Genomic DNA, 13,865 nt, shown 5'->3' with positions numbered 1-13,865 from the left:
TGACCTTCCAGAATGGGAATTGTTTTCTGAAAAATAGTCAAGCCTGTGCTTCATTCGTATGTGTTGAAAGAGTCTATGAGAAAATATCACCCAATTCATGTATGCTAATGAGGCAGTAAGTAAATACAGAGAAGATAATCTTTAGAAAAACTAATTCAAAATTAATTAAAATAAAAAACGGATGTAGTATCAAGCCATAGCTCAGAGGGGAGGATTTTTCTGCTGTGTCTCTGTAGCCTTCATTCATTCATTCATTCATTTGGATTAATGACATATGCGATTTTTTTTAATGTGCCATTTTAAAGACTAAACTTTTCCCCAAAATGTTTTAGAATATAATCTAAAGCCTTCTGTCATTTCCCTCAGTTAATTCTCCTCGTTTGGAGAGCTTAGCTATAGGGCAACTCTGTTTTTTTCCTGCAGGCTTTGCCATTACTTTATAGATCAAATAAATGTTTAATATTGTATACTTTATAAAATCAGAAAACCATTGTTTCAATGGGCTGTTTCCACTGCTTTTAAGAGCACATAGGAAATGAGGTTCATTAAAGCAAGTAATAACTAGCAGAACATGTCCTTTTTTTTTTTTTTCTCTAAACAACCATACTGAGAAATTTCAAAAAGTTCTTACCTCTCGGTTGTCCGCCACGATCACCAGCTCCACATACTTGGTCGCCTTGAGGGTCTCTCTTTTATGCTGCCAAGAGTGAACATGCACTTAGTCTCTCTTAACGCCTCTCTGGGGCTTCTGGAACACTGCGAATGTCTCTCAGTCCAAACACTTTAGGTTGAGACTGTATACCCCCCCATTCCCACCAGGCCCCCCACACCTCCATTCCATCTAGAAGTTTACCCCAGCTCCAACCATCTCTTTGTAAAACCTTCTCAACATGAGTGACCAGCTTCCATTTCCATTTGGAAAACCCTTAAAAAGGAGTTTAACCTTTCTGCTGAATCATGAATTATTGGAGCAGAAAAAGTCAAGATTGTTAAACAAAATGAGCACATAAACAAACAAAATCAATGCACTCTCTAGAACAGGAGCCAGTCAAAGGTCATGTATTTCAGACCATGTGTAGCACATTTGAAGCTCATTAGAGAAGATGACGGAGTTCAATGCATTGTGGCTGTTCCCTTTGTCTTTATGGTCCAAGTGTACCTGTTTTGAGACTTGAGAAAAGTGGAGGAGAATACATTTTGAACAGGAACCGTAAAATCATTTTAAAGATGCTCATATAAAAATCTAATTAGAAGCAACGGAAGACTGGGGCAGTCTGGAGAAAAGGTCAGACTAATGAACAGAGAAGTGAGAAAGGTATGAGGAGAAAAAAGGAGCAAGAAAGAGAACAGAAAGAAATAAGAGTTAAGAAAAAATAAGACTGCAATATGCCCCTGGAGAACAGGGATTTCATAAGAGTGAAACAGTTGAGAGAACATGGAAAGTGGATATGGAAGTGGATGAATGGAGATGATTCAGGCAGCAGAAATAGGAACCCGGTCCCCCACAAAGGCGGCTCCTGAAGTGGGTCACATTTTAATCAAACTTCCTCAAAAAGCCTTGACACTCTTCTGCGAATTACTGGGAGAATTCCAAACGCATTTTTAAGAGAAATAAAGCAGTTCATGGAGGGTGGTCTCAAAAAGCAAACATTAAAAACAAAAAACAAAGCCTTCTGTTTCTGCCATAAAATGCAGTTGGAGGAAGTGGGGGTTGAGTTGGTCTTTGGTCCTGATGACTGATATTGCTGGTTTATGAGTTAACTACGCACACTGCTTCAAGGTAAAAACTTGCATGTTATAACCACTCTTTCAGACAAAAGCAAAAGAAAATCACGAAAGTATGCTTTGAATCAGGTTTCCAGTCACATAATCCTGAGGGAAACATCTTTTATAAAACAAACCCTCATCAGTCCGGGATCTTCCAGATTTTTACAAGAAAAATGTTTGTATTATAGCAGTGTTCCTTCTTGCTTCCCAGCTGTGCTAATTCATGAATTTAGGTGTTCCTAAAGATATCTGGAAACCTTATGGAAAAGGAAAAGTAAAGCACCAGGAAAGGTACAATTTCTCATACGTTTAAATGTTACGAGAAGAAACTGTCAGGTTTTGTAAGTATACGCTGTAGGCATGCTTTATGGGGATAACTGTGTGTTACTTATAAAAGAAAAAATATTTGCCCCCACGGTACCCACGGGTGCACATAAAATGAGTCACCTTCTGGAAGTGTGAAGACCTTGCCCTTTTTCCTCGTTGAAGCGTGAAAGAGGCAGAACCCTCTCTGTTGTCCACAACTCCCTGATTAACCATTAACAAATTTGGCTAATTATGTGGAAGAAAATAAAGCTCCAGAAATGAAAAACTAATCTTTTGTTGAAAAACTCATGGAAAGGAATCTGGTTGTTTAGACGTTTACACTTTTCAGCCTGCAGAGGGGTGAAATAAACGACCATGGGATATTTCCAACTGGCTTAGGATCGCCATTCAGAAAATACACAATTCCAGATAATGAAAACAAACATGTGAACACAATTTTCCTGTCTCTGCAATTTTCAGAGAAGTCTACATTTTCTCACAAATTCAGAGAACTGCAAGCTCAGAGGGAAGCTTAACCACATAATAAAGAAAAGCACTGGGGGAGTCTTCGGCTCAGGGCAGAGGCTTATTCTACTGCTAGCTGCACACACAGAGAGAGGCTTACATTATCCCCACGTGATTTCCACCTATCTGGCTGTCTAGTTAAAAACAACAACAATAACAACAAAGAATCATGTTTTTAAATTTGTGATATGGAGAGCAACATTTGAAACTGGTTGCTGAAGACATGGAACCAACCCAAATGCCCATCACTGATAGACTGGAGAAAGAAAATGTGGTACACATACACCATGGAATACTATGCTGCCATAAAAAGGAATGAGATCATGTCCTTTGCAGGGACATGGATGAAGCTGGAGGCCATCATCCTCAGCACGCTAACACAGGAACAGAGAACCAAGTGGGAGTTGAACAATAAAAACACATGGGGCCGGGCGCAGTGGCTCAAGCCTGTAATCCCAGCACTTTGGGAGGCCGAGACGGGCGGATCACGAGGTCAGGAGATCAAGACCATCCTGGCTAGCATGGTGAAACCCCGTCTCTACTAAAAACACAAAAAACTAGCCGGGCGAGGTGGCGGGCGCCTGTAGTCCCAGCTACTCGGGAGGCTGAGGCAGGAGAATGGCGTGAACCCGGGAGGCGGAGCTTGCAGTGAGCCGAGATTGCGCCACTGCACTCCAGTCTGGGCGACAGAGCGAGACTCCGCCTCAAAAAAAAAAAAAAAAAAAAAAACACATGGACACAGGGAGGGGAACATCACACACCAGGGCCTGTTGAGGGGTGGGGGATGAGGGGAGGGAACTTAGAGGACAGGTCAGTAGGTACAGCAAATCACCACGGCACATGTGTACCTATGTAACAAACCTGCACATCCTGCACGTGTATCCTGTTTTTAAAAGAAGAAATTAAAATAATAATTTTAAAAAATTAAAAAAAAAGAAACTGGTTGCTCGATTGAATTTTCATTTTGGGGGTTATGAACAAAAGCCCTTCCTCAAATGGGAACAGCAGCCTCTGAGATTGGCCCAAAAGTCTCCGTTCCCAGGTGGAGGCAGAGGCCTTCTTTGAATCTTGCTCAAGAGAGAACCAGTTCCTGGGCCTCTCAAAGTCATCACAGCCAAGTTTCCAAGGATAAATATCCCCCAAGCAGCCTGCAATCAGGACTCTGGCAATGGGAACTTAACTCAAGTTAGAAAAGCAAGTTGAGACTGGGGCTGCAATAAATCCTTATTGCAAATCTTTCTTCATATGGGTCATATCATTTGTATAACACTTATTCATCCCATGCTATCTACCAGGGATGCTGTTTGTGCTAGGCGCTGTGTAGGGTGCTGGGGATACAGTGTGGACAGGAAACCCACGTTCCTGAAACTCAGTGTCCTCCTGAAACTCATATTCTGGTGGGGGCTTGGAGAAGGTGAGCCCATACAGCCCAAAAGTAAGAGAGAGCCTGTGAAAAGTACAACAAAGGAAATAAACAGGGTTCTGCAGGTAGGATGAAGGTGAGTAGTGGGCAGGCCTAAGGTAGCTGAGGCTTGAAGGATGAGAAGCAGGCATGTGTGGAAAGATTGCAGGAACAGTGTTCCAGGCAGATGGAAAGGCAACAGCAGATGTCCTGAGGCTGTGGAGAGCTTGTGGGTGTTGGCAACAGGCCGTATGGCTGGAGTCTGGGGAATGGGGGACAAGAATGGATGAGAGGAGGTGGAAGATGGGGACAGGACACTGGGGCCATGGCAAGGAGGTTGAGTGATAGCCTAATAATCTAAGAGCATGGGGGCCTTGAATGTGAGATTTTAAAAGTATTGAGACTGGGTGCAGTGGCTTACGCCTGTAATCCCAGCACTTTGGGAGGCCGAGGTGGGCAAATCCCTTGAGGTCAGGAGTTCGAGACCAGCCTGATCAACATGGTAAAACCCTGCCCCTACTAAAAACACATAAATTAGCCAGGCGTGGTGGTACACGCCTGTAGTCCCAGCTACTCGGGAGGCTGAGGCACAAGAATTACTTGAACCCGGGAGGTGGAGGTTGCAGTGAGCTGAGATGGCACCACTGACTCCAGCCTGGGCAAAAGAGTGAGACTCCATCTCAAAATATATATATTTATAATTAATATATATAATATGTATAATTAACACATATAATTAATATATATTATACAAAATTAATATATTATATAAAATCAATATATAATTAATATATTATACATTATATAAAATCAATATATAATTAATATATATACATTATATAAAATCAATATATACTATAGTATATTATATATTATATAAAATTAATATATACTATAGCATATATTAATATATACTATATATACTATGTATATAATAAATAGTATATAACATAGTATATAATATACTATATAATATGAGTATATAGTATATAATAATATATACTATAGTATATATATATACTATACTATACTATACTATATACTATAGTATATATTATATTATAATATACTAGTATATATTATATATAGTGCTCTGGCTACTGGAAGGAGAATGGATTCTAGGGGGATGATACTGGATGATATTAGAAGCCGAGAGCGCACTGAGGAGGCCATGCAGTTGTCCAGGTGAGAGGTGGCAGTCATGGTGGACATGGGCAGCCACATGCAAGCTGGCTGTGCTATCATCCGATAGCCAGAAAAAAACAATCACAATGAGACCAGAGCCAATGTTTCCGATCTTGCCAGCAAGATCAGCAAATGAAATGAATCAAAAGTTTGGTTTCTCTTCCTCCAGGCAAGAAAAAAAATCAGTATTAGCTCAAGCAAGGCTCCACACCTTGACTCTAAGATCACTTTTCCGCATATTTGTAGGTTGAGCTCCGATTTCGGTTAGGAAAGGTTGTCTCCACCATCCTTGACCGTGACTGGCATGGGGACAGCACGCACTGATCACATCCACACAGGATACAGCCTCTGACACCTGGCTGACATGTAGGTGGGCAGAAGTAAACAAATGAGACAAACTGCCAGGAGAATAGGCTGGATCTGGCAAACTGAATGTTAATAGGGACAAGCGTGAAGTATTGAAATTGAGCCTTAAAAACAAATGACACAAGTGAGGTCTATTATTTATTTATCCAGAGCTTCAGTGGATTTGAAACTCACTAGGAATCCACACCTGGAAAACTGGAGCTTCCACTCACACAAATAGATATTCAAAGCCCAGGGCCAAGGAAGTGGTGCTGCCCTGTTCCCCACCGCCAAGCGTTTTTGTTTATTTGTTTGTTTTGTTTTTGAGACGGAGTTTCACTCTTGTCGCCCAGGCTAGAGTGCAGTGGTGCGATCCCAGTTCACTGCAACCTCTGCCTCCTGGTTTCAAGCGATTCTCCTGCCACAGCCTCCCAAGTAGCTGGGATTACAGGTGCCTTCCACCACACCCTGCTAATTTTTGTATTTTTAGTAGAGATAGAGTTTCACCCCGTTGGCCAGGTTGGTCTTGAACTCCTGACCTCAGGTGATCCGCCTGCTTCAGTCTCCCAAAGTGCTGGGATTACAGGTATGAGCCTCGTGCCCGGCCCCCACTGCCAAGCTTTAAGAACAACTAAGGTAGTAAGAGAACATGATAGTCTCTTAGAAGAGGCATGGAAGCAAGGATGGTTGTTAGAGAGGAATTCAGTATGCCTGTCATAATTAAGGAGTTTTCAAACAGTTCTGGCCAGTTCCTGATATTCAGCTCTCATTAGGCTCTACATATAATGTGTTATATACTACTATGGCTACAAATACCCCACTACTACGGTGCCTTCTATTAAACAAATATGATAGGCTGTCTAGAAACACAAAAGCAATAGCACCAGTTCATTTCAGAATGGCCACCTTCGAGGAAGCAAAACAGCACCTCCCCAACTCGCTGTCCTATATGTACACAGCGGCCCAAGCAAACATTTCTTTTCAGAGAAGGCAGCAACTTTTCTATTTGACTCATAATTATCCATACTAATGGAGGGAACAATGGCACAGATAATCCCTAAAGAAAAGGCAATTCAAAAATAATTTGCATTTGCCTTTGGGATGTCTTATGTGATTTTTTCCAGTAGATGTACTGTCTTTGCCTTGCTCAGAGCTTGCTTAGGATAATGTTAAAATTGGCTTGCATTCTTGAATGAGTAGCCGATGGAGAGGGAAGGAGTTTGCCGTGGGGGAGCTGAGCAGTAAGGAGGCTTCAGGCTGGACTCAAAAATCCACAGAGAGAACGAGCTGACTGTGACACCCCTGATTCTCTATGCCCTTCGAGGGGCAACTTGGGTTCTCACTAAAATCTAATGTAGAGCCTTGTGAAAAAGACATACAATAGCTCAGGTTTATATCACAGCCAGTGTATACCCTGAGTGCAGATTTATTCCTGATGCTCTCTGAAGAAAAACGCAAACATCTGCAGAAAAATCAGAGTCTGCAAACCAGTCTTTGCAATAGTTAACATTTAGTGGGGACAGAAAAATATAGGGAAAAAACAAAGGCAGTTGCTGCATTGCATAAACAAGATTAGTTAACAGCCTTTCCATCGAGTTTTTCTTTTTCTTAAAGAATGAAACAAAGGCAGTATAAGCAGAGCAGGAAATGTCCCTTTCATATTTACCATAGGTGCTAACCAAAATAATCTACTATGTAATTCCAATTCACAAGGATTCCACGTATTTGAAATTATTTTTCGCACCATTTTCATTATATACATGCATTTTAAGTCCCGGATGCTTTCTCTTCCATAAAAACCATCACAGCGCTTTCTAGAGAGAAATATTGAGAACTGAGTTGACCGGCATCAATGCCTTCCCTTTTCAATTTAAAGGCTCATTTGCACTTCAGCACGCATTATTCACAAAGCACCGTTGTTATTCCCATTCTCCCCATTTCTCCACAAGTCAAAATGACTCCAAATTACAATCATGCTTCTAGAGAGCGGTAAGCTAAAAGAATTAAAATATGGCTGGCAAGTACAGACCAAGTTTGTACTGCTAAATGAAACGACAAACATATTTGAGTGTCATTTAAACCATCAAGTTATAAATCTCATAACGTGGGCAACATGCATTCAACAAGGTACTCAAAGCAAAGAGCCTGGAAAACAAAATGCAAATGTTCTACTTGTTTATGACCGGTAAAGCCACAGCTTAATCACATCTTCTTCAAGGTTTGGAATCAAAGGCAAAAGCATCTGAAGAGTAAAATAAACACGCCGTGGGACCCCAGAGGCTGGTCTTTAAGTCCATCACTAAGACAGGTAGCGGGGAGAAGCACAGGATGAAAAGTCTCCTGAGCTTGTGGGGGTGGAGGTGGGGGGGGCGGTAATTTTCAAGCTCTGTTCCTTGGGATTAGGATACAGTGTTCTGCCACCAAGCAGCAATGTCAAGGTGAGCCACAGTACCAGATGGGAGAGTTCCTCTCCGTCCTGTGATGGGGCAGGAAACGAAAAAGAGGTTGTGAGCACCTGCCATAGAAACTCTTAGAGACACACTAGCAAACAGAAGACGTGAGGGTTACATGAGCAGAATACCTGGACTGAAAGAATGAATGTAAAATTAGAGTTAAAAGTCCTGAACTGGTTCAGATAAGAGCAGTTTTAGGGGACCAGACATCTATCCACAGGTATGAGGGGAATTCTAAGAATGAGAAGGTATCAGCCAGGCGCGGTGGCTCACACCTGTAATCCCAGCACTTTGGGAGGCCGAGGTGGGTAGATCACGAGGTGTCTAACACGGTGTCTAACACGGTGAAAACCCGTCTCTACTAAAAACACAAAAAAATTAGCCAGGCCTGGTGGCGGGTGCTCCAGCTACTGGGGAGGCTGAGGCAGGAGAATTGTGTGAACCTGGGAGGCAGAGCTTGCAGTGAACCGAGATTGCGCCACTGCACTCCAGCCTGGGAGACACAGCGAGACTCTGTCTCAAAAAAAAAAAAAAAAAGAATGAGAAGATATCATTTGGGATAACCTCTACTGTTTCCAAATAGAAAAATGATTTAGAATGAACCAAGAATAATATTCATTAAATGCTGAGTACTAAGCAGTGGTCTACTGAAATTAAAGTTAGGAGACAACAATGTGTTAGAAGGAACCTGGAAGAAATGTTCCTAGACAGTCAAATATAAGCACAAGTGACATCCTATATATAAATTTTCTTGATTTCTTGTCAACAGGGGAACAGGAAATCCAGAAATGAAAAATCAGGAAATTGTTGATAATTTCTATCTGTTTCTGCTTATTTAAATTCAGAGCCTCCAGCCAAATGTTGGGAATGATCGCCTTTAATCCTTGTTAACAGAGCTCTACTGTGTCCTCTAGTGCCCACATAATGCCAGACAGAAAAAGGGCAGGCTGCCCTTAGCGTGGAGGTTTCATGGTGGGACACTACACGTGTCAGGAAGGGAAGACTGTCTGCAGCGCAGACTCCTTTAGGCAACTACTCTTTCCAGTGCTGCTGCAAAAAGGAAGACATTTTATGAGCAGATCCAGGGGCTAGTGGCCAGAAAACACAGACTGCTAGGACAAGCATTTGCAGCTGGGACTGTGGGTAAGCAAGATTCCTGAGGCATACCACGTGGAGGAAGGCCCCATTCACCTCTGCATAAGTGTGTGGGCAAAGAGTGAGAATTCTCTGCAAATTATAGTAAGAACCCAAACTTGCTCATAAAGAAAGCTCTATGTGGTCTTTCGCCTCCAGTAGATGGAGAGCTGCTAGAGAGTAGGTCAGGGTCCAATCTTGTCTTGCTTGCCATGGTGGGGCCCAACCCTGGGCCTAGGACCATAACAGGGTCTCTTGGGAGTTTTCATGAATGGTGATTTTGTCATCCTCTGATCCCAACTATGTGACTTCACCCAGCGTATTTTAATGAGTCTGAGGCTGACATCTGCAATACAGTGATGGGGATTTGGGTGATGGTTGCGCTCCACTGTATAATGTCTACCACCTCCAGATAAACTGGGTATTTCCATCCCCCAGATGCCACATCATCTAGATGGCAACATTTCTCCAGATATCACAGTGTTGGGTATCCATAGCTTGAGCTCCTAGCTTCCCAGAGACACAAAATCGGGTATCCCTCTTACCCTTCTTGCCCATGTCTGAGAGGGCGGTGGGAACACATTATCTGCAGTGAGGCTTGATGTGTTGTGATGTGATCCACATGATCCCCAGATGCTTTTCAGGCTCTTCGCTGGGAAGAGTTTGTATCTGTTGGTTGCATTTTTCATTGGTTCTAAGACATAGGTTTCATTTTCAAACATAATAAGTCCCCTGTTGAAAAATAAATAAGAAAAAAATATAATTTTAAGGGCAGCTTCTTGTTTATGGCTAAGACACAGCTCGTAACAAGAGAGAGAATGAAAAGAGAAACACCAATTTATTTATATTCTCAGATTTTAATCGGCAAGGACATTTCTGTGACATATGTTTGCGTTGATTCATTTCGCAAATCTTTTGGAAAGTTAACCTAGGAATTGTCTTTTGTTTGAAATATTTTATGGTAAAGAATACAGTGCCTTTTGCTTTTGTATGTTTTTATCACTTTTTATGTCTCAAAGATATATTGCCGGGAAGAAGAATGAGGAAAAAGATGTTTCAACTGCTTAGAAGATAGCTGTATCTGAATTAGCAGCCACATGGCAAAAGGGAAATGTTTAACTTTTTAAAAAATTTCAGTAGCCTCAGGGGTACAGCAGCTTTTGGTTATGTGGATAAATTGGGTAATGGTGAAGTCTAGGATTTTAGTGCACCTGTCATCCGAGTAGTGTACACTGTACCCTGTAGGTAGTCTTTCATCCCTCCCCCACCTCTTGGCCTCCCTCTTCTGAGTCTCCAATGTCCATTATATTACTCTGGATGCCTTTGTGGACCCAGAGCTTACTTCCCACTTAGAAGCCAGAAAATGCCATATTTGGTTTTCAATTCCTGAGTTACTTCACTTAGAATAATGGTCCTAGTTCCATCCAAGTTGCTCCAAAAGCCATTAGGAAATCTATTTATGAAATGATAATTCCTAGATCTAATTATCCTGATCAGCCCTATTTCCTAAATATTTGATGGAATTATAAGCATGAGTACAAATTTATATTTTTTATTTACTTATTTAATCTGTGGGAGATGTGTGCATAAAAGAACCCACTTAAGTACACAGAGCATCAGCACTGCTTCTTGGAGGCTCAGGTCTGGCCTCTGGATCCTGTGTGCAGCTTTTTCTGGAATCGAGGAACACTACAGGGAGAAGTGTCAGTCTCAATGCTGCAAGGGTGGCCTCTGGAGTCTGGAAGCTCTGGGTTTGAGTTCCAGTTTGTTAGTTACTAGTTATATGACCTTAACTTTCTTAGTCTCTTTCAGCCCTGGTTTCTTCACCTGTAAAATGGGGATAATGGTGCCTGCTTCTCAGGGTTGCTATGTCATTGAGTCAAAACAGCCCAGGGGAGGCCCCAAGTCAGTGCTTGAGAGGTGGTAGCTCTCTTTACTATTAATAAGGGCAGATCCATGGATTAGGCATCTGTTAACATGTTAATCGGAAGACTGACAATTTCAGGAAAGTTCTGTATTTTGTTAACCCATTTGCTCATAGGAATACTGGTCACTCGTGGCTCCGTGATACAAAATATAGCATTAATAATATAAATACATTTCTGGGAATGACACTAACTAAGAAAGAACCTTTTGAGCCAACCTTTAGGTTTGGGAATAAAAGCATAGATTCTTTTTAAAAATGGACAAATTTGCTGAAGACTCTAACTTACAGAGACAGAAGGTGACATTTAGCCATGGACCATGACACATGTCTGACCTTCTGGAGCTCACGGCTAAGGCCACGTCCCACTCCCTGGAAATGAGGAATGCTAGCCTTGGGCTGTTGGGTTCCTTCAAACGATGGGAACCTTGGCCTGCAGCTTGGTTTTCATTTCTCTCTTTCCTACGGTGAGGCAGTGAAGTGCTTTAATTTAAAAGGTGCTTCCTGATGTTGAGAGAAAGGTTTTCTTTGGAGAAATGACAATTTGGATAACAGCAAACTGGCAGCTCTGAATTCCCACGTGTCTAGTACCTTATGTTATTTAGCAAGGTGACCACTATCTCTCCACTTTGGAAAGACACAAAATTTTCATGCAAAATTCATCTGACTGGAAACGGACCCTTCTAATACACTGACTACTAACCTTTTGTGAGACATGAACCTCCTCAGACTCTCCCTAGAATAATTCACATCCATACCTGTAGGGGTTAAGGGAAAATTTCCCCCTTTGCCCTCTGAAAGTTCACTACAAATCAACTGACAAAAGGCAGAAATATTATGTGAGAAAAGCATACACGTTTATTTTAACATGCATAGCACAGGTGAATTGTAGAAGAATGATTACTCAATGAGGGTACAGATGGTTATATACTCTTCTTCTTAGGAGAAAGGGAGAGAAGTATGGATAATTTTAGGGGGTGAGTAAATGATTTTTAGGGGAATTCACTGGCCTTGAAGAACATACGGTGGCCTGGGACAAAGTCTGTCAGGCCCGCAGAGCAGACGATTGTTTATGACAAAAGTCTGTCCGGATGTGTCAACAGGCTTCAGTCTTTCTTCCTGTGACATGAGTTAATGAAAACTCAGAGAGGGACCAAAGTAAGTGATTTCTTTTCTGGAGGGTCTACAGTTTAGGGAGATAAAGGAACTTCAGAGAACAACTTCATCCTGTCCTTTGGGAGAGACAGAGATGGGGTGAAGGTGGGTGCCAGGGGCCAGAGAGACCTTGAGGGATTTTCTACAGTTCAGCATGTCAGAGTCATATTTTGGAGTATCAGTTTCTGAGCCCCAACATACATAACCACAACATTTTGCAGAAATGATGTTTAGGGCATTCGTTCCAATATATAATTATATACAATATATAATAATATGTATTATTATAATATATAATTAGTTCTAATATATAATTTATATTACAGCAACCCAAGGATCTAGGTATACATCAATCCTCGAGGAATAGCTGGTCAAGTTGCAAACTCCATGAGTTTTCCTCAATCTAAGCTTCTTTCCAAAGAAGGGACTGTGTAAGGTATTCCTATGTCATTCATTACTGCTCACCTATTTGTTCAGTCATTCATCATCCTGTGCTCATTGATGGCGCATTCGTAGGTTTAACAACTCTTAAATTTTAATAGATTGACAGGCTGGGCGCGGTGGTTCACGCCTGTAATCCCAGCACTTTGGGAGGCCGAGATGGGCGGATCACGAGGTCAGGAGATCGAGACCATCCTGGCTAACACGGTGAAACCCCAACTCTACTAAAAAAAATACAAAAAAATCAGTCGGGTGTGGTGGCGGGCACCTGTAGTCCCAGCTTCTCTGGAGGCTGAGGCAGGAGAATGGTGTGAACCCAGGAGGCGGATCTTGCAGTGAGCCAAGATCACACCACTGCACTCCAGCCTGGTGACAGAGGGAGACTCTGTCTCAAAAAAAAAAAAAAAAAAAAATGATTGTCAGTATCTCAACGCTCAAATGATACGGAAGAAGAGGTTTGAGTTAGTCAAGTATCTATTCTGAACACAACTGGTAAGCAAATACAGACTAATCAACTCACTATTATTTAGCTGGCTTACTCTACCAATCCTGTTTTATGAGTTGTTATGGGCAACGGGAGAAACAGATCTATCATGCTCAGGATGCTTGTATCCTAATAGACAAGGCAGCATCAAGATACCCAGGACAATTAAAAATCACGTGAGAGCTAAGATGTGCATTCAAAGAATCGTAAAACTTAATGCTTCAGAGAAGAGGGAGTCCAATGTGGTTTGGAGCAACTAAAACATTTTTTGATATTTTCAAATCCCAAATTTGTAGAAATTGTTACTTAGTCATGAAAATGTTCTCATGTCTCCTTTTAAATTATCCAAAGGCCAGATTGACTAAAAGTCATTCTATGAAGTGTTGTCTTCCCCCACACTGGTGTCTATGTGTATCACCAAACAGATTACTCAGGGATCACTTTGGTCAACAACTCTGTGGAGTGGCTTGTGTCTCTTTCTCTAAGATGTTCTTTATGAAATAAAATGTAGACTTCTCACTTTGGAAGACGTAGGAGAGGATTTTTGTTTATTAAAGTTGAGTTTTAAAAACCTAAATTAAGGACGCGAACTTTAAAAAATAGGCAAAGGGAGGCCGGCTGCGGTGGCTCACGCCTGGCCTGTCATTCCAGCACTTTGGGAGGCCAAGGTGGGTGGATCACCTGTGGTCAAGAGTTCAAGACCAGCCTGGAAAACATGACGAAACTCCATCTCTATTAAAAATA

The 13,865-nt window shown here is 41.7% G+C and overlaps 1 protein-coding gene across 2 annotated transcripts in view; it reads right to left on the bottom strand.

Annotated features, from left to right (window-relative positions):
- Positions 1-13,865, bottom strand: part of ADAM12 (ADAM metallopeptidase domain 12) — a 380,840-nt gene that overhangs the window by 98,050 nt on the left and 268,925 nt on the right. For both annotated transcript variants that reach the window (XM_033179262.1, XM_033179270.1), the window contains exons 6-7: positions 9,663-9,849; positions 632-697 (exon numbers count right to left, since the gene is read on the bottom strand). In XM_033179262.1, the coding sequence (XP_033035153.1) occupies positions 632-697; positions 9,663-9,849 (253 nt within the window). The remainder of the gene's footprint in view (positions 1-631; positions 698-9,662; positions 9,850-13,865) is intronic.

Source organism: Trachypithecus francoisi, unplaced genomic scaffold (genome assembly GCF_009764315.1).
Source record: "Trachypithecus francoisi isolate TF-2019V2 unplaced genomic scaffold, Tfra_2.0 Contig01579, whole genome shotgun sequence".
Taxonomy (NCBI): Eukaryota; Metazoa; Chordata; class Mammalia; order Primates; family Cercopithecidae; genus Trachypithecus; species Trachypithecus francoisi.
This window is presented reverse-complemented; position numbering and strand designations above follow the sequence as displayed.